Genomic DNA, 24,695 nt, shown 5'->3' with positions numbered 1-24,695 from the left:
CCTCTTCCTTTTTTTTTTAGAAAACATTTTATTGAAGCATTTGTAATTTTCACAGTTTAACAATTTAACATTCTAAACAAGCGAGCGGACCGACACACGCAACAACATCACCATAAAATACCCAACTGCCCTCTCCGCCCGAGCTCCTAACTACCCGTATATTAGATTCCCCATCCTTATTTTACACTGCTGTGCCTCCCATTCCCCCCCCGCCCCCCTCTCCTACTGCTGACGGACAGTTTTCCTTGAAGAAATCAATGAACAGTTGCCACCTCCGAGCGAACCCCTGAATTGAACCTTTCAAGGCGAACTTAATCTTTTCCAGCCTGCGAAACCGTGCCATGTCACTGACATTGGAGGCTCTGAATCCTTCCATCCCAACAAAACCTGTCTCTGAGCCACCAGGGAGGCAAAGGCCAAAACGTCGGCTTCTCCTCACCTCCCCCTCCCCCCCGGATCTTCCGATACCCCAAATATTGCCATTTCTGGACTCGGAGTCACCCTCCCTTCCAGGACCTCTGACATGACGTCCACAAATCCCTGCCAGAATCCCCTCAACTTCGGACATGCCCAGAACATGTGTACGTGGTTCGCCGGGTTACCCCCAAACTGCCCGCACCTATCCTCCACTTCCTCAAAAACCTACTCATCCGGGCCACAGTCATATGAGCCCCATGAACCACCTTGAACTGGATCAGGCTAAGCCTGGCACACAACGAGGATGAATTGACTCTCATCAAGGCCTTTTCCCATAGTCCGACTTCCAACACCCCTCCCAACTTTTCCTCCCACTTCCTCTTTGCCTCCCCATTTGGGACCCCTTCCCACTCCATCAATTCCTTGTATATTTCCGAGACCCTACCCTCTCTAACCCCTGTTTTTGACATCACCATATCCTGTCGTCCCCTTAGGGGGAGGCAGGGAAAACTTGGGACCTGTCTCTGGACAAAGTCCAAAACCTGCAGGGAGTGAAACCCGTTCCCACCCGGCAACTCAAACTCCTCCTTTCGTGTCTCCAGGCTCGGAAACCCTCCTCAATGAAGAGATTACCAAATCCCTCGATCCCTGCCCGCTGCCATCTCCTAAAGCCCCCGACCAATCCTCCCGGAATAAAACAGTGATTGTCACAGGTCGGTGACCCCTCCAGTCTCATGTGCCGCCTCCATTGCCCCCACACTCTCAGGGCTGCCACTACCACTGGGCTTGTGGAGTACCAAGCCGGCGAGAATGGCAGAGGCGCCGTTAGTAAAGCCTCCAAACTCGTACCCTTACAAGATGCTGCCTCCACTCGTTCCCACACCGACCCCCTCCCCCACTACCCACTTCCTAACTGTTAGCGGGAGAGAATCTCAAAGAAATCACTCAACGCCCAGGGTTACTGGTCCTCGCACCAAACGGTTCATTTCGCCGGCGGGGAGATGGCGTCTGTTACAGTCCCAGACCATCTCTCCACTGAACAAAGGAAAACATCCATTCTTATATTTTTCAAAACAGCTACACAGCCCATTCCGGCCGGACCTTGTCCAATAATACTGATTATAGATTACATACATTAGATATATATCCAATTAAATTTGACATTATGTAAAGTGGGTTGGTGTCTTACCAACCCCTAACTTCATGAAGAAGTCACTCAAAACCAACTTAAAGTTATGTCTCCTGCCTGCACCTGGAGACCTTGAGCTGGTGAGGATACATTCTGCTCTTTGTCCTGTGGAGCTGTTATCAGTGCTGGTAAAATCCTCCCTAAAAACTCCCATGTATGTTTCACATTCAATTCCTTGATATCAATCATTCCTGCTTCCCTGACTAACTCTGCTGTCTGTAATTAAATGATGTTATTTGTACCAGTTTGCAAGTAACCCAGCTAATGATTGTTCAGCAATGTGCCTAGCTCAGCTAACAGCCATTTTGTGTCCTTTCTGATATTAGTAATGCTTCGGTTATAAAATCACAAGCATGTTATACACTATCTATTCCTACAAATTGCCTCTTGTCCAGGCATCCAAGCCAGGGTACCTTTATCTAAAATCTTCTTTCTAAATCGGACTTCAACACTAACCATCGATATGTTGGCCGCCCAGTAATAGTTAATAAAATTCGGAAGAGTCAAGCAAAAGTTTGCCATCCGAGGTCGGAAGAGGGCTTCCACAAAACGTGGGAGCCATTCACTCGGTTGTTCCAAGACCTGTTTGTAGCCCAACAGCTTACAAGACAAAGAACAGGAGAAGGCAGTCATGACACAGTAAGGGAGGGGGAGGGGGTGGGTGGGATAGGGGAATGAGAGGGGGGCAGGAGACATGGAACCCAACCACGCCCAACAAAAGAAGCATGAGAAACAAGGGGGGGCGGGGCAACAGCCGGAACAAAAATAAACAGTGGGGAACGAAAAACAGGAAACCACAACCACCACTGTGAATAATGCGAGAGAAAGAACAACCGTGTCTGTACGTACACACTGATCCTTCTTCTGTATACCACAAAAATCTCAATAGAGAGAGAGCCCCTGGTAAATATGTAATCATTCCTTAAATATTAGCTATTCTAGGTCTCCCATCAGTTTCCCAGTCCACCTCAGACAACTTGCCCCACATACCCTGATGGCGTTCTTCTGTGAGCAACACCCAGATAAATTAAACAAAAAAAAACCCATGTAACCATCACGGCCCATCTTCATGGCAATGTGGCATGATTTTGGGGGATCCAAACAGAAATGCAAACTGAATATCTTCTCACTTGCGAAACATCCTTTTACTCTGTGATCCTTATGAAATTTGAAACCAGGTATTCGCAACAAGACAAAGAACATCAGCCCACTGGAGGCAAAGCCATGAGACCGGCCAGTCCAGCAGAAAGAAATCCTCCGACCCTCCCCATTGACCAACTGTCAGAATGAACACAATGCAGTCCTGGATGTAACTGAGAGCAGAAACAATAACAGCAGAATCCAACTCCTGTAATCACTGGTCAATTTATTGGTGTCTCAGCAGATGCAATGAATCATGCTTTCCCTTCCCACAGGTGAATGGCCTCTACCCAGTGTGAACTCGCTGGTGACTCTGCAGGTTGGATGACTGAGTGAATCCCTTCCCACACCGAGAGCAGGTGAACGGCCTCTCCCCAGTGTGAATTCGCTGGTGTGTCTGCAGGTTGGATGAATCACTGAATCCCTTCCCACACTGAGAGCAGGTGAACGGCTTCTCCCCAGTGTGAACTCGCTGGTGTCTCTTCAGAATAGATAAGCGAGTGAATCCTTTCTCACACACAGAGCAGGTGAATGGTCTCTCCCCAGTGTGATCTCGCTGGTGTGTCTTAAGACTAGATAAGCGAGTGAATCGCATCCCACACTGAGAGCAGGTGAATGGCTTCTCCCCAGTATGAACCCGCTGGTGTGTCTTCAGGTCAGATAACCGAGTGAATCCTTTCCCACACACAGAGCAGTTGAATGGCCTCTCCACTGTGTGATCGTGCTGGTGCGTCTTCAGACTAGATAAGTGAGTGGATCGCGTCCCACACTGAGAGCAGGTGAACGGCTTCTCCCCAGTGTGAACTCGCTGATGTGTCTTCAGGTTAGATAACCGAGTGAATCCTTTCTCACACACAGAGCAGGTGAACGGCCTCTCCCCAGTGTGAATCCGCTGGTGTAACTGCAGGTTAGATAACCGAGTGAATCCTTTCTCACACACAGAGCAGGTGAATGGCTTCTCCCCAGTGTGAACCCGCTGGTGTGTCTTCAGGTTAGATAACCGAGTGAATCCTTTCTCACACACAGAGCAAGTGAATGGCCTCTCCCCAGTGTGATCTCGCTGGTGTGTCTTCAGACTAGATAAGTGAATGAATCGCATCCCACACTGCGAACAGGTGAACGGCCTCTCCCCAGTGTGAACTTGCTGGTGCGTCCGTAGGTGGGTTAACCGATTGAATCCTTTCCCACACTGAGAGCACGTGAATAGCTTCTCCCCAGTGTGAACTCGCTGGTGTTTCCGCAGGTTGGATGAATATCTGAATCCCTTCCCACACTGAGAGCAGGTGAACGGCCTCTCCCCAGTGTGAACTCGCTGGTGTTTCTTCAGGCTGGATAAATGTTTAAATCTCTTCCCACACTGAGAGCAGGTGAATGGCCTCTCCCCAGTGTGAACTCGCTGATGTATCCGCAGCGTGGACAACTGACTGAATCCCTTCCCACACTGAGAGCAGGTGAATGGCCTCTCCCCAGTGTGAACTCGCTGGTGTAACTTCAGGCTGGATAACTGTCTAAATCTCTTCCCACACTGTAAGCAGATGAACAGCTTCTTCCCAGTGTGAACTCGCTGTATCCGCAGGGTGGATAACAGACTGAATCCCTTCCCATACTGAGGGCCGTTCAACGGCCTCTCCCCAGTGTGAACTCGCTGGTGTGACTGCTGGTGGGATAACTGACTGAATCCCTTCCCACACACAGAGCAGGTGAAGGGCCTCTGCCCAGTGTGACTGCGTCGATGAGTTTCCAGTGCAGATGGGACTCTGAATCCCTTCCCACAGTCTCCACATTTCCACGGTTTCTCCATGTTTTGGGTGACCTCGTGTCTTTCCAGGTTGGACAATCAGTTGAAGCCTTGACCACACACAGAACACGTGTACGGTCTCTCCCCACTGTGAATGGTGTGGTTTTTTTCTGGCTGTGTAACTGGTTAAAGCTCTTTCCACAGTCAGTGCTCTGGAACACTCTCACTCGGGTGTGTGTGTCTCGGTGCTTTTCCAGTCACACTGATGGTTTAAATGTTTTGATGCCGACAGATTGGGTATACATTAATTTTTCTGGATTCAAAGGCCGATGATATTCAGATGCTAACGAATCAAGTGGCTCTTTCAGATCGAGACGTGACGTTTGAGTCTTCTGTGTGTAATTCCTCCTCTTGTAATATCCTGCAGAAGGAGTTTACAAAGTCAACTCAGTATCGGATAACAATTCAGAATAAACAATTCTAGTTTCTGCATAACATTCTTTCCTCTCTCATTCCCCCATACCTAGTCTCCAGGAAGGAATGGAGTATTGGAGCAGTAAGTATAACAACCGTACCTCGGGATTCACAGCCTAGTCTCCAGGGACGGGACTCAGAGGGGCAGAGAATCTGAGCTAAGAGTATAAAAGCCTTTGCACATTCTCCCCCTGTCTGTCTGGGTCTCACCCCCACAACCCAAAAAGATGTGCAGGGTAGGTCAATTGGCCACGCTAAATTGCCCCTTAATTGGGGAAAAAAGAATTGGGTTACTCTAAATATATTTGAAAAAAGATTTAATTATGAGTAATAACCCTAATTTAGTTGGTAGCCTAACTGCGCAAACATTTATCAAATCGTGATCACAACATGATTGAATTCACTGTAGTGTTTGAAAGTGAAAAGCACGTTACAGACAGTAGAATTTTAGAATTGGGTAAGGCTGACGTTAACGGGATGAGACAGAGACTGTCCACGGTAAACTGGGGAGATCGGCTACTGGGTCAAACAACTGAAGATCAGTGGAGAATATTTAAAGAAACATTTAACGAGATAGAGAGCAAGTATATCCCCGAGAGGAAAAGGCTCCGCTTCACAAATAAAAACAGCCACGGACAAATAAGAGGTTAGGGACAGCTTAAAATTAAAAGAAAGGGCGCACAAAAATGCAAGACACAGGACAGATCCATTTCAAGTTGACTATGTTGTTAGTCAGTTCCCCAATACTTTGGGGTGTGTGAGCTGCATTGTTATCCTCCTGTTTTGATAGAATCTAACCCTCTTTCCCCACTCACTATGTGAACATGTTGACTGGTTGTTGAATTGCTGACATTTCATCTGGAGGCTGTGCTCCCTCAGATATCCTGTTCTGAATGAATTCTCAATGTCTGGTTGTATTTCTGCGGCAATATCTCTTGTTCTCTGGGCCCATTTCCCGCCAGTTTTTCTGCTGCTTTCATTGTTTGAAAAATGTTGAAAAGAAAAGTAATAAAAATATTTACATGTACGGGTATCTGGCGGGAGGTGCGCGGCTTCCCTTCCGACAGGGAGTCAGGAAGCCGCTTCAGCTCTTTCCGTGCAGCCTGGTCAAGCTGCTGAGAGTCTCGGGACTCACTGCTCGGTATCGCCGGTCGGTGCTGCGGGTCTGACGCGGGGACAACCCAGTCAGTGACCTTCCCCTCCCCCGGCCCGGGACTGCGCATGTGCGGGGAAGAAGGGAAGCCGCGTCCGTGGGGCGGAGCGCCCACCCCTGACCTTACTGGTAACGTTTGGACCAATAGGAAGAATTGGAGGACCGGAAGGACTCTGGTCCCCCAGCCAATCAGAGCTCCGGCTTTGTGTGAACGAAGTTTGAGCTTCACACAGACGGAAACCTCCTCCTGTCTCAAACATCTGGGAGTAAAACACTTTCTTTTCTCCCCCTTTCCATTTATTTTCTCATTCTGACTTTCAATTGGTCACTTGCAGCAACTGAAGGGAATGGAAGTGAATCCAGGGAGGGTGCAGACTCTGGAAAGCTTGGCCCAGATCTTTCTCTCTCTCTCTGAAAGACATTGACATCCTTTGCTCCCTCAACTTGACACGGGGAGAACGTGCAGACGCCGCACAGACGGTGGGACCAGGATTTTGGACTGAACCCCTGGGTGGTTCCGATGTGCTTGGCCCGGCGGTCGCCTGAAGGGTCTCCTGTCCATGACCCACACTTGGGCTGAAGTGTTTTTGTCACAAAGGCCCCTGGGTTAAGGGTGTAGCTCTGCCCGCCTCATCCAGGTAGGTGGTACTCGGGTGAGGCCTGAGGGAATCTGAGGTTGCAGATTCCTTGGTCTCCTGTAGGGTTGCAACACAGGGAAAATGGTGCTGAGGTAGAGGGGCCAATTATCTATCGAATGGTTGAGCAGGCTTGATGGGCCAAATGCAGCTCCTATTTATTCTGTGTTGAAACACATGATAGCACAGTGATCAGCACTGTTGCTTCACAGCTCCAGGGTCCCAGGTTTGATTCCCGGCTTGGGTCACCGTCTGTGCAGAGTCTGCACGTTCTCCCCGTGTCTGCGTTGGTTTCCTCCGGGTGCTCCGGTTTCCTCCCACAAGTCTCCAAAGACTTGCTGTTCGGTGAAATGAAAAATGAAATGAAAATCACTTATTGTCACAAGTAGGCTTCAAATGAAGTTACTGTGAAAAGCCCCTAGTCGCCACATTCCAGCACCTGTTCGGAGAGGCTGGTACGGGAATTGAACCCGCACTGCTGGCCTTGTTGTTTTACAAGCCAGCTTTTTAGCCCTGTGCTGAACCAGTCCCTCAGTGATTTGGACATTCTGAATTTTCCCTCTGTGTACACGAACAGGCGACGGAATGTGGCGATGCGGGGTTTTTCACAGTAACTTCACTGTTAATGTAAGCCTACTTGTGACAATAAAGATTATTATTATAAAGCAGTGAGCATGGATCTGTCAAACAGCCCGAATCAGCACCTTCAGGAAAATTGAGAGGTTGATATTAAAATCAGCAGAATGAGAATGGAGGGAGAGTTGTGTGGGATGGAGATTTACAACTTTTCGGAACATAGGAACTGGAGCAGGCCATTCAGCCCCTGGAGCCTGTCCCGCTATTCAATGAGATCATGGCTTATCTGTAACCTAACTCCATATACCTGCATTTGGCCCATATCCCTTAACCTCTTTGATTTACAAAAATCTATCTATCTCATTTAAAATAAACAACTGATCTAACTTCAACTGCAGTTTGTGGGAGAGAGTTCCAAACTTCTACAACTCTTTGAGTGAAGAAGTTCTTCCTAACATCTCTCTTGAACGGTCCAGCCCTAATTTTATTTTTTAATAAACATTTTATTGAGGTATTTTGGATTGGATTGGATTTGTTTATTGTCACATGTACCGAGGTACAGTGAAAAGTATTTTTCTGCGAGCAGCTCAACAGATCATTGAATACATGGGAAGAAAAGGGAATAAAAGAAAATACATAACAGGGCAACACAACATATACAATGTAACTACATAAGCACTGGCATCGGATGAAGCATACAGGGTGTAGTGTTAATGAGGTCAGTCCATAAGAGGGTCATTTAGGAGCCTGGTGACAGCGGGGAAGAAGCTGTTTTTGAGTCTGTTCGTGCGCATGTAGAAACAACAACAAAATAGAAAAGATACATGAAACCATAAACATCGTGCAAAAACCGTTTACCTTTGGTACAGGTCTCACCCTTATTGACCCCCGACTCTAACCTAACCTACTCTCCCCACCCACCCCCGTCTGCTGACAATTAATTTTCCGCAAGGAAGTCGCGAACGGTTGCCACCTCCGGGTGAACCCGAATAGTGAACCTCTCAAGGCAAACTAAATTTCCTCCATACAGAGAAAGCTAGCCACGTCCGATAACCAGGTCTCCGACTTCGGGGACTCTGGGTCCCCCCATGCCAAAAGTATCCGTCTCCGGGCTACCAGGGAAGCAAAGGTCAGAACATCCGCCTCTCTCTCCTCCTGGATTCCCGGAACTTCCGCCACCCCGAGAATCACCACCTCTGGACCTAGCGCCACCCTTGTTTTTAACACCGTGGACGTGATGTACACAAACCCCTGCCAGAATCCCCGAAGCTTTGGACATGTCTAAAACATGTGGACATGGTGCACCTGTCCTCCACCTAAAAGAATCTGATCATCCGGGCCACTGTCATGTGAGCCCGGTGCACAACCTTAAATTGTATCAGGCTGAGCCTGGCACATGTGGCAGACGTGTTGACTCGAAACGCGTCTGCCCATAAACCATCCTCTATCTCACCTCCCAGCTCCTCCTCCCACTTACGCTTCAGCTCGTCGGTCTGCGTCTCCTCCGACCCCATAAGCTCCTTATAGATGTCTGAGACGCTCCCCTCCCCTACCCACCCTCTGGAAATTACCCTGTCCTGAATCCCCCTCAGTGGTAGGAGCGGGTAGGTTGACACCTGTTTACGAAGGAAGTCCCACACCTGCAGATACCTGAATTTGTTTCCCCTCGCCAGCCCAAACTTTTCCTCCAGCACCCTCATACTTGGGAAACTCCCCTCTATGAACACATCCCCCATCCTCTCAATCCCCGCTCTCCGCCATACCCGGAACACCCCATCCATACTCCCCGGGGCAAACCGGTGGTTAGCACAAATTGGGGCCCAGACCGATGCTCCCATTGCTCCCACATGCCACGTCCACTGGCCCCAAACTCTCAGGGCCGCCACCACCACTGGACTGGAAGAGTACCGTGCCAGCGGGAATGGCAGAGATGCAGTTACCAACGCCCCAGACTGGTGCCCTTACAAGTCGCCTCCTTACGCACCCACGCTGACCCCTCCCCCACCACCCACTTCCTGATCATGGCTATGTTAGCTGCCCAGTAATAATTGCTAAAATTTGGCAGCGCCAGCCCGCCCTCTCCCTGGGTCCGCTCGAGCGTTACCTTCCTTAGCCGTGGGGTCTTGCCCGCCCAGACGAAGCCCGTGATCACCGTGTTGACCCACTTAAAAAAGGAACGCGGAATAAAAATGGGGAGACATTGAAATACATATAGGAACCTCGGGAGGACCATCATTTTCACCTATTGCACCCTCCCGGCCAGAGACAACGGGAGCACGTCCCATCTCCGAAAATCGTCATTCATTTGGTCCACTAGCCGGGCCAGATTCAAGTTATGCAGCCGGTCCCATTCCCGTGCCACTTGGATGCCAGGTACCCAAAACGACTCCCTACCGACCTGATCGGCAGCTCCCCAGTCGCCCCTCCTGTCCCCTCGCCTGAACCACAAACATCTCACTCTTATCCATGTTTAGCTTATACCCCGAAAACCGGCCGAATTCCCCAAAAATCTTCATGATTTCCTCCATCCCCTCTACTGGGTCCGAAACGTTCAGAAGCAGATCATCCGCATAGAGCGAAACCCTGTGCTCCACCCCACCCCCAACCAGTCCAGCTCCTTGAAGCTCTCAGAGCAATTGCCAGTGGCTCTATAGCCAGCAAAAACAGCAGTGGGGAGAGGGGGCATCCCTGTCTCGTCCCCCGGTGCAGTCCAAAATAGTCCGAAGTTGTCTGTTCGTCCACACACTTGCCACAGGAGCCTGATACAGTAACCTGACCCAGTCAATAAAGCCCCGCCCAAATCCAAACTGTCCCAGTACCTCCCACAGATAGTCCCATTCTACCCCATCAAAAGCCTTTTCTGCATTCATTGCGATCACTACCTCAATCTCCCTACCTTCCGGGGACATCATGATCACATTTAACAGCCTTCTTACATTGGCCATCAACTGCCTATCCTTAACAAACCCCTTCTGGTCCTCCCCAATAACATCCGGAACACAATCCTCAATCCTGGAGAACAAGATTTTGGCCAGCAACTTGGCATCCACATTCAGCAGGGAGATCAGCCTGTAGGACCCACACAACTCCGGGTTCTTGTCCCGCTTAAGAATCAGCGAAATCATTGCCTGTGACATCGTCGGGCGCAGCTCCCCTCTCTCCCTTGCCTCATTGAACATCCGCAACAACACTGGCCCCAATATCCCCAAGAACTTTTTATAGAACTTTACTGGGTACCCGTCCGGACCCGGGGCCTTACCCGCCTGCATGGCCTTCAAGCTGGCCACTATCTCTTCCAGCCCAATTGGGGCCCCCAGCCCTTCTACCCGCTCCACGTCCACCATTGGGAAATTCAGCCCCTCCAAGAAGCGCCTCATCCCCTCCGGCCCCGCAGGGGTTTCCGACCTGTACAGCCTGCTGTAAAAATCTCTGAACACCTTATTCACCCCTACCGAATCACCAACCAGGTTCCTATCTCAGTCCTTTACTTTCCCTATCTCCCTAGCTGCCTCCCTCTTCCTAAGCCGCTGTGCGAGCATTCTACTGGCCTTCTCCCCATGTTCATAAATCGCCCCCCTCACCTTTCTCAGCTGCTCCACCTGTGATCAGCAAACTAAACCCCGCCTGCAACCTCCGTCGTTCCCTTAATAGCCCTGCCTCTGGGGGTCTCCGCATACCTCCTATCGATCTGTAGTATCTCCTTTACCAGTCTGTCCGTTTCTGCCCTGTCAACCTTCTCCCCATGAGCCCGGATCGAGATCGGCTCCCCCCCTTACCACCGCCTTCAGTGCTTCCCAAACCACTGCTGCCGAAGTTTCCCCCGTGTCATTGACCTGCAGGTAGTTCTGAATGCATTTCCTCAGCCGCTCGCTCACCCCTTCATCCGCCAAAAGTCCCACCTCCAGTGCGGGCGCTGGTTACTGTCTTTGCCAACCTGCAGGTCATCCCAGTACGGTGCATGGTCTGAGATTGTAATCGCCGAATACCCCGTGTCCACTACCCCAGTCAGAAAGACCCTGCTCAAAATAAAGAAATCAATCCGGGAATACACTTTATGCACGTGAGAGAAGGAGAACTCCTTCACCCTCGGTTGCCTAAATCTCCATGGATCCACCCCGCCCATCAGCTCCATGAACCCTCTTAGTTCCTTTGCCATTGCTGGAACCCTGCCCGTTTTTGAGCTTGACCGGTCTAAGCCAGGGTCCATAACTGTATTGAAGTCTCCTCCCATGACCAACCTGTGCGAGTCCAGGTCCGGTATCTTTCCCAGCATCCTCCTAATAAACTCCACATTGTCCCAATTTGGCGCATATACATTTACTAATACCAGCTGCACCCCCTCCAGTTTCCCACTGACCATAATGTACCGACCTCCCACGTCCGAGACTGTTCTACCCGCCTCAAACACCACCCGTTTATTGATCAGGATCGTGACCCCTCTAGTCTTTCAATCTAGTCCCGAGTGAAACACCTGGCTGACCCAGCCATTCCCCAATCTAACCTGGTCCGTTATCTTAAGGTGCGTCTCCTGCAACATTATCACGTCCACCTTCAATCTCCTAAGTTGCGCGAGCACACGTGCCCTTTTAACTGGCCCATTTAACTCTCGAACATTACAGGTGATCAGCCTAGTTGGGGGGCTCATTGCCCCCCCCCCCCCCCCCCCCCCCACCCTCCGCTGCTCAGCCACCCCCTTTTTTAGGCCCACCTCCAGCCCGTGTTCCGCGCCTGCACCGGTCCGCCCCCAGGCAGCCCCCGACCTCCTCTCTGTCCCTCAGCCCAAGTCCCTCCCTTGTCAGCAGAACATTCACCCCCCCCCCCTCCCCAGCAACAACACCCTGTAACCCAACCCCTTTCCTAAACCAAACATATGCACCCCCCCCCCACTGCACTTCCGAGAGCTAGCTCACCCAGCTAGCTTGGCGGCCCCCATCCCCGGCGGCAGATAGTCTTCCACCTATTGTTCTCTCCCCCCCCTCCCCTGCACCCCCCCCTCCCCCCCACTCATACAAACAAACTCCAGCATCAAACAATCCCCACACAATTGCCCAACAGAAAAAACACCAAGATCAAAACAAGCACACCTCCATCCCCCAACAGTGCAAATGAAAACCTTAACTCACTCAGCTCTACTTCTGGTTCCAAATCAGTGCAAATGGCACCTCAAACCCATCTTCCATAAAACGCAGAACGAGAAACTTTTTACAAAAACAGAGGAACAAAACAGAGAAACAAAAACATGAACATTGCAGCCAAGTTCAAAAGTTCTCAGTCCTTCGCCAGCCCTTTCTTTCTTGCAAAGTCCAACGTGTCCTCAGGCGACTCAAAGTAAAAGTGTTGATCCTCATGCGTGACCCAGAGACGGGCTGGGTATAACAGTCCAAACTTCACCTTTTTCTTGAAAAGGATCGTCCTGATCTGATTGAAGCCTGCCCTCCTCCTGGCCACCTCCACACTCAGGTCTTGGTAAACCCGCAGGATGCTATTGTCCCATTTATAGCTCCGTGTCTGCTTGGCTCACTGCAGAATATACTCCTTATCCGAGAACCTGTGGAATCTCACCACCATAGCCCTCAGGAGGCCTCCCATCCGCGGCTTCCTCGCGAGTGCTCTGTGAGCCCTATCCACCTCCAAGGGCCGGGAGAATGCCCCATCCCCCAGCAGCTTCTCAAACATGCCTGCGACGTATGTCCCAGCGCCGTTCCTTCAGACCCCTCCGGGAGCCCGACAATTCTTAGGTTCTATTCTCTAGGTCCTCCACCTTCTCTAGAAGCTTCTTATGCTGGTCCCTCAGCATCCCCACCTCCAGCTCCACCGCAGTCTGATGCTCCTCCTGCTCAGCCAGCGCCTTCTCCACCTTCTGGATCGCCCGATCCTGGGCGTCCAATCTGAGCTCCAACCACTCAACCGATGCTTTTATTGGGTCCAAGCAGTCCCGTTTCTGTGTCGCAAAGCCCTCCTGAATGACTTGCCTCAGCTGCTCCATAGACTGCTGGGTCGACAAGCCAGAGGTTCGCCTCTCCGCCATGTTGTCTCCTGTTGCAACTACAGCCCAAGTCTTTTCTGTCTTTTTGTTTCTGCCCTTACGAACACTTCTAGTCCTTTTCTCCATGCACCGAAATGGGAATTCAGTAGAGAATTGCCACAAACATCCGTTCTACAATTCAACTCCGTTAAAAAATAGGGGGGAAAGGTCCAAAAGTCCGACCAGAGCGGGAGCCACCAAATGTGCGACTTACTCCTTCATAGCCACCACCGGAAGTCCTCCGGGGCTAGAACTGGCCACACACCAGGCCGGGGGTTGCAATATAACTTGGGGCTCAGGTCCTTGATCTTTGGAATGGCAGACGCCAATGATGGGGGTACAGTATAAATTAAAAAGACACACCAAGTTTGTAGTGGTATAAGGATGGCGCTGGAGGCTGCTGAGAGTTTTTTTCAGGTGGACGGCCTGTCTTTGGTTTCTTGAAAAGGGTTTCAAAACGGCAAGCTGGTGAATTGGCAGGTGAATGAAATTAGAGATGCCAGCTGAAGCTAGGAAGGCAGAGATATGTGATGTATTGGTTGAATATGAGGGTCTGTTAGAAACACAGGAGAGCCCACATGGTTCTGAGACTCAGAGGGATCTGGGTGTCCAAGAGCATGAATCACAAATGGCGAGTATACAGGTCCAGCAAGGAAAGCTAGTAGAATGTCATTGTTTATTGTGAGGGGAATTGAATACAAAAGTAGGGAGGTTATGCTTCAATTATACAGTGATGTGGAGATGCTGGCGTTGGACTGGGGTGAGCACAGTAAGAAGTCTGTAAGAATGTCAATTATACAGGACATTGGTGAGACCACATCTGGAGCACTGTGTACAGTATAGCTCATTTACCATCAGACCAGCAGAACAAAACCCTCCGACCCTCCCCATTGATGAACTGTCAGAATGAACAAAATGCCGTCCTGGATGTAACTGAAGCAGAAACAATAACAGCAAAATCCAACCCCTTGTAATCACTTGTGAACTTGGTGTCTCAGCAGGCGCCATGAATCATGGATTCCCTTCCCAGACTGGGAGCAGGTGAAGGTCCTCTACTCGGTGTGAACTCGCTGGTGTGACTGCAGGCTGGATAACTGAGTGAATTCCGTCTCACACTGAGAGCAGCTGAACGGCCTCTCCCCAGTGTGAACTCGCTGATGTGTCCGCAGGTTGGATAACTGAGCAAATTCCTTCTCACACTGAGAGCAGCTGAACGGCCTCTCCCCAGTGTGAACTCGCTGATGTTTCCGCAGGTTGGATAACTGAGTGAATCCTTTCCCACACTGAGAGCAGGTGAACGGCCTTGCCCCAGTGTGAACCCGCTGATGTTTCCGCAGGTTAGATAACTGAGCAAATTCCTTCTCACACTGAGAGCAGCTGAACGGCCTCTCCCCAGTGTGAACTCGCTGGTGACTTCGCAGGATGGATAAATTAGTGAATCCCTTCTCACACTGAGAGCAGGTGAATGGCCTCTCCCCAGTGTGAACACGCTGGTGTGTCTGCAGGGTGCATAACACAGTGAATCCCTTCCCACACACAGAGCAGGTGAACGGCCTCTCCCCAGTGTGAACTCGCTGGTGTGTCTGCAGGGTGTATAATTGAGTGAATCCCTTCCCACACACAGAGCAGGTGAATGGCCTCTCTCCAGTGTGACTGCGTCGATGAACGTCCAGCTGAGATGGGACTCTGAATCCCTTTCCACAGTCCCCACATTTCCACGGTTTCTCCATGTTTTGGGTCTCCTCGTGTCTCTCCAGGTTTGACGATCAGTTGAAGCCTCGTCCACACACAGAACACGTGTACGGTCTCTGTCCGCTGTGAATGGAGTGATGTTTTTTCAGGCTGTGTAACTGGTTAAAGCTCTTTCCACAGTCAGTGCTCTGGAACACTCTCACTCGGGTGTGTGTGTCTCGGTGCTTTTCCAGTCACACTGATGTTTAAAATGTTTTAAAGCTGACAGAACAGACAAAAATTTCTCCTTCTAGATTCAAAGTCCGGTGATATCCAGTTCCAAGGAATTGAAAGACTCAGTCAGATTGAGACGTGACGTTTGAGATTTCTGTCTGTAATTCCTCCTCCTCCAATATCCTGTAAAAACAATTTACAAAATACATCATTGTCAGTACAGGATAGAAATTCAGAACAGACAATTCTAGTTCCTAGAGAACATTCTTTCCACTCATTCCCCAAACGCTGTAAATCTCCATCCCACTCTCCCTCCATTCTCACTCTGCTGTATCTAATATTCACCCTCCCAATTCTCCTGAAGATGCTGATTCAGACTGATTGGCAGATCCCTGCTAACTGCTTCCTGTCCTGGAAACAGAGACCATTACAAATAGGAGCTGCAGTTGGCCATTCGGCCTATCGAGCCTGCTCGTCTATTCTGTGGGATCATTGGTCGGTCTATGTCAGCGACATTATCCGTGTTATTGACCAGAGGCAGAGTGAGCTGACTCAATATCTGTGAGCTCATGAGGCCGAGCTGTAAAACACCATGAAGAGACTTGATGATCCGGAGGAGAGAATCCTGAACGTTGAGCCTCGGCGGAGGCAAGAATTCAATCCTTGGAAAACTGGCTGAGTGGTGTGGTGGACTCCTGGAGAACTTGGAGAACCGAGGGTCAGAGAAAGAACATCCGAGTCGTCGGCCTGCCAGAAGGTGTGGAGGGTAAGGCCCCCGTTAGGTTCTTCGAGGACCGGCTGCCACGTTTTCTCAAGCAGGATGTGAAGCCTTAGCGTTTCAAATTAGAAAGGGCATCGGATCCTGTCTTTGAGGCCGAGGGATAGTTTTCATCCCAGGCCTGTAATCATTCCCTTCCACAACTTGAAGATCACCAGAGGGTCCTGGAGACGGGTACGGTGAGGTGAGACCTGGCTCCCATCTCACCTTACAGTGAATTATGTCACTTTATCCTGTGACCCTGAAAATTGTATCCGACAACTCCGTCAAGTCTTTCAATAATCCTAATACTGCCTTGGTCTTCGCTAAATCCTTGAAGGGCAAGGATTGGAGCGCTGATCTGCAGCTCAGACTAACTCAGGCTCTAATCTGAACTCTTTCCCTATCATGGATTTGTTGTCTGAATTTGTTATCTTTTATCCTGTTGAAGGGAGTTGTTATTCTTCTCCTCGAGTGTTCCAGGGACTCGTGTTATCTTATCTCAGTTATGGTAGATGTGCCGTGTGCTTATTATCTATTGTCTTTCTTCTATTATCCAAGTGTTAATCATGGCAGAACTGAGTGCTGCCATTGCTGAAGGGGGTTCCACTGTGCTAAAGTGGATTGGTCACACTAAATTGCCCCTTAGTGTCCAAGATGTTCAGGTTAGGTGGCTTGACCATGATCAATGCACCGGGTTAAGAGAATAGGATGCGGAGTGGGCTTCAGTGAACTGTTCTTTCCAAGACTCACGGTAGACTTGAGGGGTGAATGGCCATCTGCATTCTTGGAGTTCTCTGTCATTCATTTTGTGTTATTCACTTTCATTTGTATATCCGGTTAGTCTGTTTTGTCATATTTTACAAACTGAATTGTTATCCTCTGTTTTTAGAAACTCTTACCCTCTTTCCCCACTCACCATTTTAACCTGTTAACTGGTTGTTCAATTGATCTGGCATTTCATCTCAAGGCTCTGGTCGCTCAAATATCCTGCTCCAAATTAATTCTGCAATGTGTTGCTTGGATTTATGTTGGCAATATCTCTTGTTCCACTTTGTGCCCATTTTCCACCATTTTTTCTGTTACACTGTTGCACTCATTGTTTAAAAAATGATTTAAAAAATAACAATTTATTAAAAATCTGTCCACCTCATCCGTGAATATATTCAATGACCCCCACACCCCACTGGTCCCTGTGGAAGGGGCTGGTTTAGCACACTGGGCTAAATTGCTGGCTTTTAAAGCAGACCAAGGCAGGCCAGCAGCACGGTTCGATTCCCGTACCAGCCTCCCCGAACAGGAGCTGGAATGTGGCGACTAGGGGCTTTTCACAGAAACTTCATTTGAAGCCTACTTGTGACAATAAGCGATTTTCATTTCATTCATTTTCATTTTATTTTCAAGAGAAATCCAGAGACTAATAACCCTCTTGAGGGAAGAGATGACTGGAAATATATAACATAGCTACAGCACAATATTACACAACTGGAAATAATAATAAATGTACTTTATAACAGAACCATAAATAATATATCTAATCTGTACCATATAACACTAGACATATCTCTGTCCGATATTAATTTACTGTCCCCTTAAATGTCAGCCATCTCCTGGGGAAAGCAGCCCTTTAATTGTGAACATTGGGAAAGAGATCATCCTTTTAGCCAGACAAATAAATGTGTCAAGCTGAGGGAGCAAAGGATGTCAATGTGTTTAAGAGAGAGAGACCTGGGCCAAGCTTTCCAGCGTCTGCACCCTCCCTCGATTCACATCCTTTCCCTCCAGAATGAGAAAATAAATGGAAAGGGGGAGAAAATAAGGTGTTTTACTCACAGATGTTTGAGAAAGGAGGGAGGTTTCAGTCTGTGTGAGGCCCCAGTTTTGCTCATTGTCCAGCTTCCGCATTCAGACAACGGGGGAGCTGATTGGATGGTGGAAGAGAGTCCTTCCGGTTCACCAACTCTTCCCATTGGTCAACAACCTGCCGGTGCATGCATAGGAATGCACGGTGACGTCTCAGGGTTCCAGTGCGCATGATCGGCGCACAGACACAGCAGCTCCGCCCCACTCATTGTTCCCCCTCCTCGAGACAAGGTGTCCAGGCAACCGTCTGACAGCTCCTGCCAGAGCGAGAAGCCTCTCGGTGATTTTCCCTCCCCCGGCCCGGGACTGCGCATGTGCAAGAGAGAGGAGAGGCTGCGCATGTGCGAGGGAAAACCCACTCCCTGACCGTCATGCTGAGGTATCGACCAAAGGGAATCGTTAGGACCGGAAGGACTCCATTCCTCCATCCATTCAGCGCGGGCTTTCTGCGAATTGAGATTGAGCTTCACACCGACTGAAACTTCCTCCTGTCTCCAACATCTGGGAGTAAAACACTTTCTTTTCTCCCCCTTTCCATTTCTTTTCTCATTCTGACCTTTAATTGGTCACTTACAGCAACTGAAGGGAAAGGAAGTGAATCCAGGGAGGGTGGAGACTCTGGAAAGGTTGGCCCAGGTCTCTCTCTGTAACATAAGAATTAGGACCAGGAGTAGGCCATCTGGCCCCTCGAGCCTGCTCCGCCATTCAATGAGATCATGGCTGATCCTTGGACTCAGCTCCACTCTCCGGCCCGTACACCATATCCCCAAATCCTTTTATTCTTTAGAAAGGCATCTTATCTTTTTCTTAAAAACGTTTAAAGAAGGAGCCTCAACTGCTTCACTGGGCAAGGAATTCCAGAGATTCACAACCCTTTGGGTGAAGAAGTTCCTCCTACACTCCATCCTAAATCTACCTCCCCTTATTTTGAGGCTATGCCCCCTAGTTCTGCTTTCCCCGACCAGTGGAAACAACCTGCCCGCATCTATCCTATCTATTCCTTTCATAATTTTATATGTCTCAATAAGATCCCCCCGCATCCTTCTAAACTCCAATGAGTACAGTCCCAGTCTACTCAACCTCTCGTCATAATCTAATCCCCTCAACTCTGGGATCAACCTAGTGAATCTCCTCTGCACTCCCTCCAGTGCCAATATGTACTTTCTCAGGTAAGGAGACCAAAACTGAACACAATACTCCAGATGCGGCCTCACCAACACACTTTACAATTGCAGCATAACCTCACTAGTCTTCAACTCCATCCCTCTAGCAATGAAAGACAAAACTCAATTAGAATTCTTAATCACCTGTTGCACCTGCACACCAACTTTTTGCGACTCATGCACCAGCACACCCAGGTCCCTCTGCACAGCAGCATGTTTTAACATCTTACCGTTTAAATAATAATCCATTCTGCTGTTATTCCTTCCAAAATGGATAGCCTCACACTTGGCAACATTGAATTCCATCTGCCAGACCCTAGCCCATTCACCTAACCTATCCAAATCCTTCTGCAGACTTCCGGTATCCTCTGCACTTTTTGCTTTACCACTCATCTTAGTGTCATCTGCAAACTTTGACACATTGCACTTGATCCCCAACTCCAAATTGTCTATGTAAATTGTGAACAACTGCGGGCCCAACACTGATCCTTGAGGGACCCCACTAGTTACAGGTTGCCAACCAGAGAAACACCCATTTATCCCCACTCTCTGCTTTCTGTTAGTTAACCAATCCTCTACCCATGCTACCACTTTACCCTCAATGCCATGCATCTTTAGTTTATGCAGCAACCTTTTGTGTGGCACCTTGTCAAAAGCTTTCTGGAAATCCAGATATACCACATCCATTGGCTCCCCGTTATGTACTGCACTGGTAACGGCTTCAAAAAATTCTACCAAATTAGTCAGACACGACCTACCCTTTGTGAACCCATGCTGCGTCTGCCCAATGGGACAATTTCCCTCCAGGTGCCCCGCTATTTCCTCCTTAATGATAGATTCCAGCATTTTCCCTACAACCGAAGTTAAGCTTACCGGCCTATAATTACCCGCTTTCTGCCGACCTCATTTTTTAAACAGTGGTGTCACGTTTGCTACTTTCCAATCCTCTGGGACCACCCCAGAGTCTAGTGAATTTTGATAAATTATCACTAGTGCGTTTACAATTTCCCTAGCCATCTCTTTTAACACTCTGGGATGCATCCCATCAGGGCCAGGAGACTTGTCTACCTTTAGCCCCATTAGCTTGCCCAATACTGCCTCCTTAGTGATTACAATCATCTCAAGGTCCTCACCTATCATATCCTTATTTCCATCAGTCACTGGCATGTTATTTGTGTCCTCCACTGTGAAGACTGACCCAAAAAACCTGTTCAGCTCCTCAGCCATTTCCCCGTCTCCTATTATTAAATCTCCCTTCTCATCTTCCAAAGGACCAATATTTACCTTAGCCACTCTTTTTTGTCTTATATATTTGTAGAAGCTTTTACTATCTGCTTTTATGTTCTGAGCCAGTTTACTTTCATAGTCTACCTTACTCTTCTTTATGGCTTTTTTAGTAGCTTTCTGTTGTTCCCTAAAGACTTCCCAGTCCTCTAGTCTCCCACTAATGTTTGCCACTTTGTATGTTTTTTCCTTCAATTTGATACTCTCCCTCACCTCCTTAGACAGCCACGGTCGATTTTTCCCCTTTCTACCGTCTTTCTTTTTTGTCGGTATGAACCTTTTCTGAACACTGTGAAAGATCGCTCGGAAGGTTCTCCACTGTTCCTCAACTGCTTCACCATGAAGTCTTTGCTCCCAGTCTACCTTAGCTAGTTCTTCTCTCATCCCATTGTAATCGCCTTTGTTTAAGCACCAAACACTAGTGTTTGATTTTACCTTGTCATTCTCCAACTGTATTTTAAATTCCACCATATTGTGGTCACTCCTTCCAAGAGGATCCCGAACTATGAGATCATTAATCAATCCTGCCTCATTACACAGGACCAGATCTAGGACCGCTTGTTCCCTTGTAGGTTCCATTACATACTGTTCCAGGAAATTATCCCGGGCACATTCTATAAACTCCTCCTCAAGGCTGCCTTTACCAACCTGGTTAAACCAATCGATATGCAGATTAAAATGTCCCATGATAACCGCTGTACCATTTCTACATGCATCCGTTATTTCTTTGCTTATTGCCTGCCCTACCATCCTGTTACTATTTGGTGGCCTATAGACTACTCCTATCAGTGACCTTTTCGCCTTACTATTCCTAACACATTGACACCCTTTGCTCCATCAGCTTGTCACATTTATTTGTCTGGCTAAAAGAATGGTCTCTTTTATAATGTCCACTATCCCCTGACGCTCTCAGTCCATCGCCAACGGTTCTTTTGCCAGGACAAACAGCAGCAGGAGAGTGGGCACCCCCGCCTCCTCCCCCAGTGCAGCCTGAAATAATCTGAACTCACCGGTTCGTCCGTAAAATGCCACCGCTGCCTAGTATAACAACCAGATCGAGTCCACAAAACCTGCCCAAATCCAAACCGCCCCAGGACCTCCGACAAATAGTCCCACTCCACTCGATCAAAGGTTTTCTCTGCATCCATTGCGACCACCACCTCTACCTCTCGTCCCTCTGGAGGTATCATGATCACTAGCCTCCTGATGTGGACCGCCAGATGTCTCCCCTTCACAAACCTGTCTCGTCCTCCCCTATCACCCCGGGACAAAATCCTCTATTCTCGAGGCCAAGATTTTAGCCAACATTTAGCAGGGAGATCGGTCTATGTTCCAGGGACAGGATCTCTAAAGGGACAGGATCTCTGTTCTGTTCCAGGGACAGGGTCTCTCTGATTAAAGGGACAGGATCTCTGTTCTGTTCCAGGGACAGGGTCTCTCTGATTAAAGGGACAGGATCTCTGTTCTGTTCCAGGGACTGGGTCTCTCTCTGATTAAAGGGACAGGATCTCTGTTCTGTTCCAGCAACTGGGTCTCGCTCTGATTAAAGGGACAGGATCTCTGTTCTGGTGATGGTATGGCCAGGGGGGGCCACAGACCCGGCTATGTATTTCGTGGAGGCCGGGAGCTTTTTGTGGCGTGGCTGCCAACCCCTCACCGGTCGCAGCATCGGTGAGGGGGTTGCACCGATTGTTTCCATGTAAAATGCCACAGATCCTCCGCACTTAGCCTCGGAATTGGAGAATTTGGCCCAGGATCTCTCACTGATTAAAGAGACAGGGGCCGGGATTCTCTGCTTGCCGACAGCGATTTTGTAATCAGCGATCAGGCAGAGAATTCCTTTTTCCGACTGAATCGGGGGTGGCGGCGGTTTTTGGACGCTCCGCCCCCTCCAAAACGGCAACATCGAGGAGTAGCCGCATGCCATTGGGACGGCCTCAGGATGTTAGCTGAAGGCCCTCCCCTGATGCTCCGCCCCCGATGGGCCGAGTGCCCGACCACGCAGTTGACGTGTGGGCCCAGCCGTGCGACAACCTGCGTGGCGGCTGCGCACTCTGTCCAGCAGCTCCACAGTCAGCGGGGGGGGGGGGGGGGGGGGGGGGGGGGGGGGGGAGCCTTGCTGCTGGCCGGGGCGGGGGGGGGCTTCAGCGAGGGGAGGTCCAGGGAGGCACTATCTGGCAGATCAGGTCCACACGTAGCCGACATGTTGTACAGCGCGACTGCTGCAGGTCGTCGCCATGCGCATGTGCGGCCACGAACCCGGCAATTCATTTTGTGGAGGCCGTGCGTTTTACGTGGCGCGGCTGCGAGCCCCTCACCGGTCAGAGGATCGGTGCTGGGACCTCGCCCATTTTCCCACGTAAAACGCCAGATTCTCCAGACAGGCCCAAAATCGGAGTATGTTTCAATTCTCTGAATAACTTGCACAGAAAAAGGTAAGATGAAATAAAGAGGTTGGTTTATTTTTACACACACGGGGGCGAGAGGGGTTTCCCAACACCCACCCACTTTTGCATTCGTACAATAAATGGGGGATATGGAAAAAGGAAGAGGGTTCCGGGAATGACCACAATAAAATCCAAGTCATGGTTTTCCATGTGTCCAGAATCCGAAGTCTAATGGAATGTTCCTTCAGAGGGAGGTTCACTGTTGCGGGAGATCCGTCTTTCCAGCAGTGAGACTTCCACGATGGGGGAAGACACAGAGAGTGAGTCGGTCTGGGAGGAACAAGAGCCAATGTTTCTGCCATTTGCAGGTTTTTTAATTTATATTTTTATTGATGTTTTTCCCTTTTAACAAATATCCAACAAAAGCTCAGGATTGGTACAGCACAGCAGAAATGTCTCAGCAATACAGAAGTACAGGAGAGGACAGGAGGACGACAATACAGATGGATCAGTATAATCATTAAGCTTGGTGCATCCGTGTGTACCAATGGATATCCTGGAGAACAAGGGAGAAGAAGAAAAAGCCATGAAAACATGGTGAAACGGTGCACACCTTCTCACGTAGCGAGTGCTCGCATCGCCCACCAGAATCCAGGATAAGATCACCGTGCCAGGTTCAGGCGGGTGTCAGAACACATCTCCCCCAGCTCCAGTCACACCAGAGGCATCAATAACACATCCTTATGTCCCCTTCTCGGGTACAAGACCTGTCCATACCTTTGCAGGAACCGGTCAACGATTTTTTTTTTTACCCCAAAATAACAGACATAAATTTCAGGAAAAAATCAACAAGGACACTCAGACCCACAGAACAATCATCATTCAACACAATTACACAGAGAAGACCAGCAAATATTCATACAATTGGTTGAAATTCTAATTGATGCAGCTTCCAAGAGACTAACAATAACAGGATTAAAAAAAGTACTACCAAAAGCAGAGGATCTCAGGATAACAGGGACCAAGATACAGCCCTGAGCACACGGTCCCCTGACGTACGCCCCTCACCACAAGCCTCATTCGAAACCTCACTCAGCTTCTCAGGACACCCCGGCCAAGAAGGAACCTCCCAAGCAAAAGGGGGCAACAGGAAAGTGACCACAGTACAAGACCTGGCCCGGCCCTGTACACCCTTGTACACAGGAGTCAGGCAAGCAAGGATAGTCACACTGTGCCAGGACTCACTACACACCCAACCTCACTCCTCTCTCACCACATCCGAGGGCAGCGCACACAAGAAGATTCACGTCGTCCTCCACCAAGGAGATTCCACCCACAAGGAGAGGAAAATTCGTCAAGACCATTATTTTCAACTGTATTAATCTTAGACATTTTAGTAATTCATTAGTGTAGTGTTAGTAATAAATAACTATGTTTATGAAACAAAGTCTAATGTTCTTTATTCACACTACAATATCAAGATTCAACATCAGCCCAATGAAAGAACATTGCACCGTGCACCGTCACAAAAAGGATACTCGGGGCAGAGCTGCGTAGCCTCATTGGCGTCAAAACACTGCCTCCCCACAGGAGACCCTGCTTCAACAAGGAGGGCATTCAGGAAGTCACTATATAATCCCATTTGGAGCAGGGTGCCTATCTCTCCCCTCAGCCTCATCCTCAGACCCAATGAGGGCTCAAACATCAATGATCCACAACACTCAAACCCTCCAACCCACAGGTTACTACCTCCCCAGTGGAACCTATCCCGAGAGGATTGATTGATGATTTGATTGATTTGTTTTATTGTTACGTGCACCGAGGTACAGTGACAAGTATTGTTCTGTGTACAGTTCATACAAATCGTTCCACACATGAAAAACAAAACATAGGACATAGATAAATACACAATGTAAATACATAGACACAGGCATCGGGTGAAGCATACGGAGCGCAGTACTACTCAGTGGAGAAGGTGTGTGAAGAGAT

At 49.1% G+C, this 24,695-nt stretch overlaps 1 protein-coding gene and 1 long non-coding RNA gene across 6 annotated transcripts; one reads left to right on the top strand and one right to left on the bottom strand.

Moving 5' to 3' along the window:
• Positions 1-26: 26 nt before the first annotated feature.
• On the bottom strand, positions 27-18,117 carry LOC140422009 (uncharacterized). Of its 5 annotated transcripts, none has more exons than XM_072506965.1 (2): positions 17,843-18,117; positions 27-4,905 (listed from the first exon to the last, which is right to left on the bottom strand). In XM_072506965.1, the coding sequence occupies exon 2, from the start codon at positions 4,545-4,547 to the stop codon at positions 3,033-3,035; it is 1,515 nt and encodes a 504-aa protein (XP_072363066.1). In that variant the 5' UTR covers positions 4,548-4,905; positions 17,843-18,117; the 3' UTR covers positions 27-3,032. The 5 variants fall into 5 exon arrangements, with proteins under 5 accessions (XP_072363066.1, XP_072363064.1, XP_072363062.1 ...); XM_072506963.1 differs by lacking the exon at positions 17,843-18,117 and adding an exon at positions 12,446-14,395; XM_072506961.1 differs by lacking the exon at positions 17,843-18,117 and adding an exon at positions 5,981-6,138.
• LOC140422038 (uncharacterized) lies at positions 18,094-24,153 on the top strand. The gene is made up of 2 exons (XR_011947236.1): positions 18,094-18,251; positions 23,133-24,153. It is a non-coding gene; the product is annotated as an uncharacterized lncRNA (long non-coding RNA).
• Positions 24,154-24,695: the final 542 nt, after the last annotated feature.

This window comes from Scyliorhinus torazame, chromosome 5 (assembly GCF_047496885.1).
Source record: "Scyliorhinus torazame isolate Kashiwa2021f chromosome 5, sScyTor2.1, whole genome shotgun sequence".
Taxonomy (NCBI): domain Eukaryota; kingdom Metazoa; phylum Chordata; class Chondrichthyes; order Carcharhiniformes; family Scyliorhinidae; genus Scyliorhinus; species Scyliorhinus torazame.
Note: the sequence above shows the minus strand (reverse complement) of the source record. Positions and strands in the feature narration are given on the sequence as shown.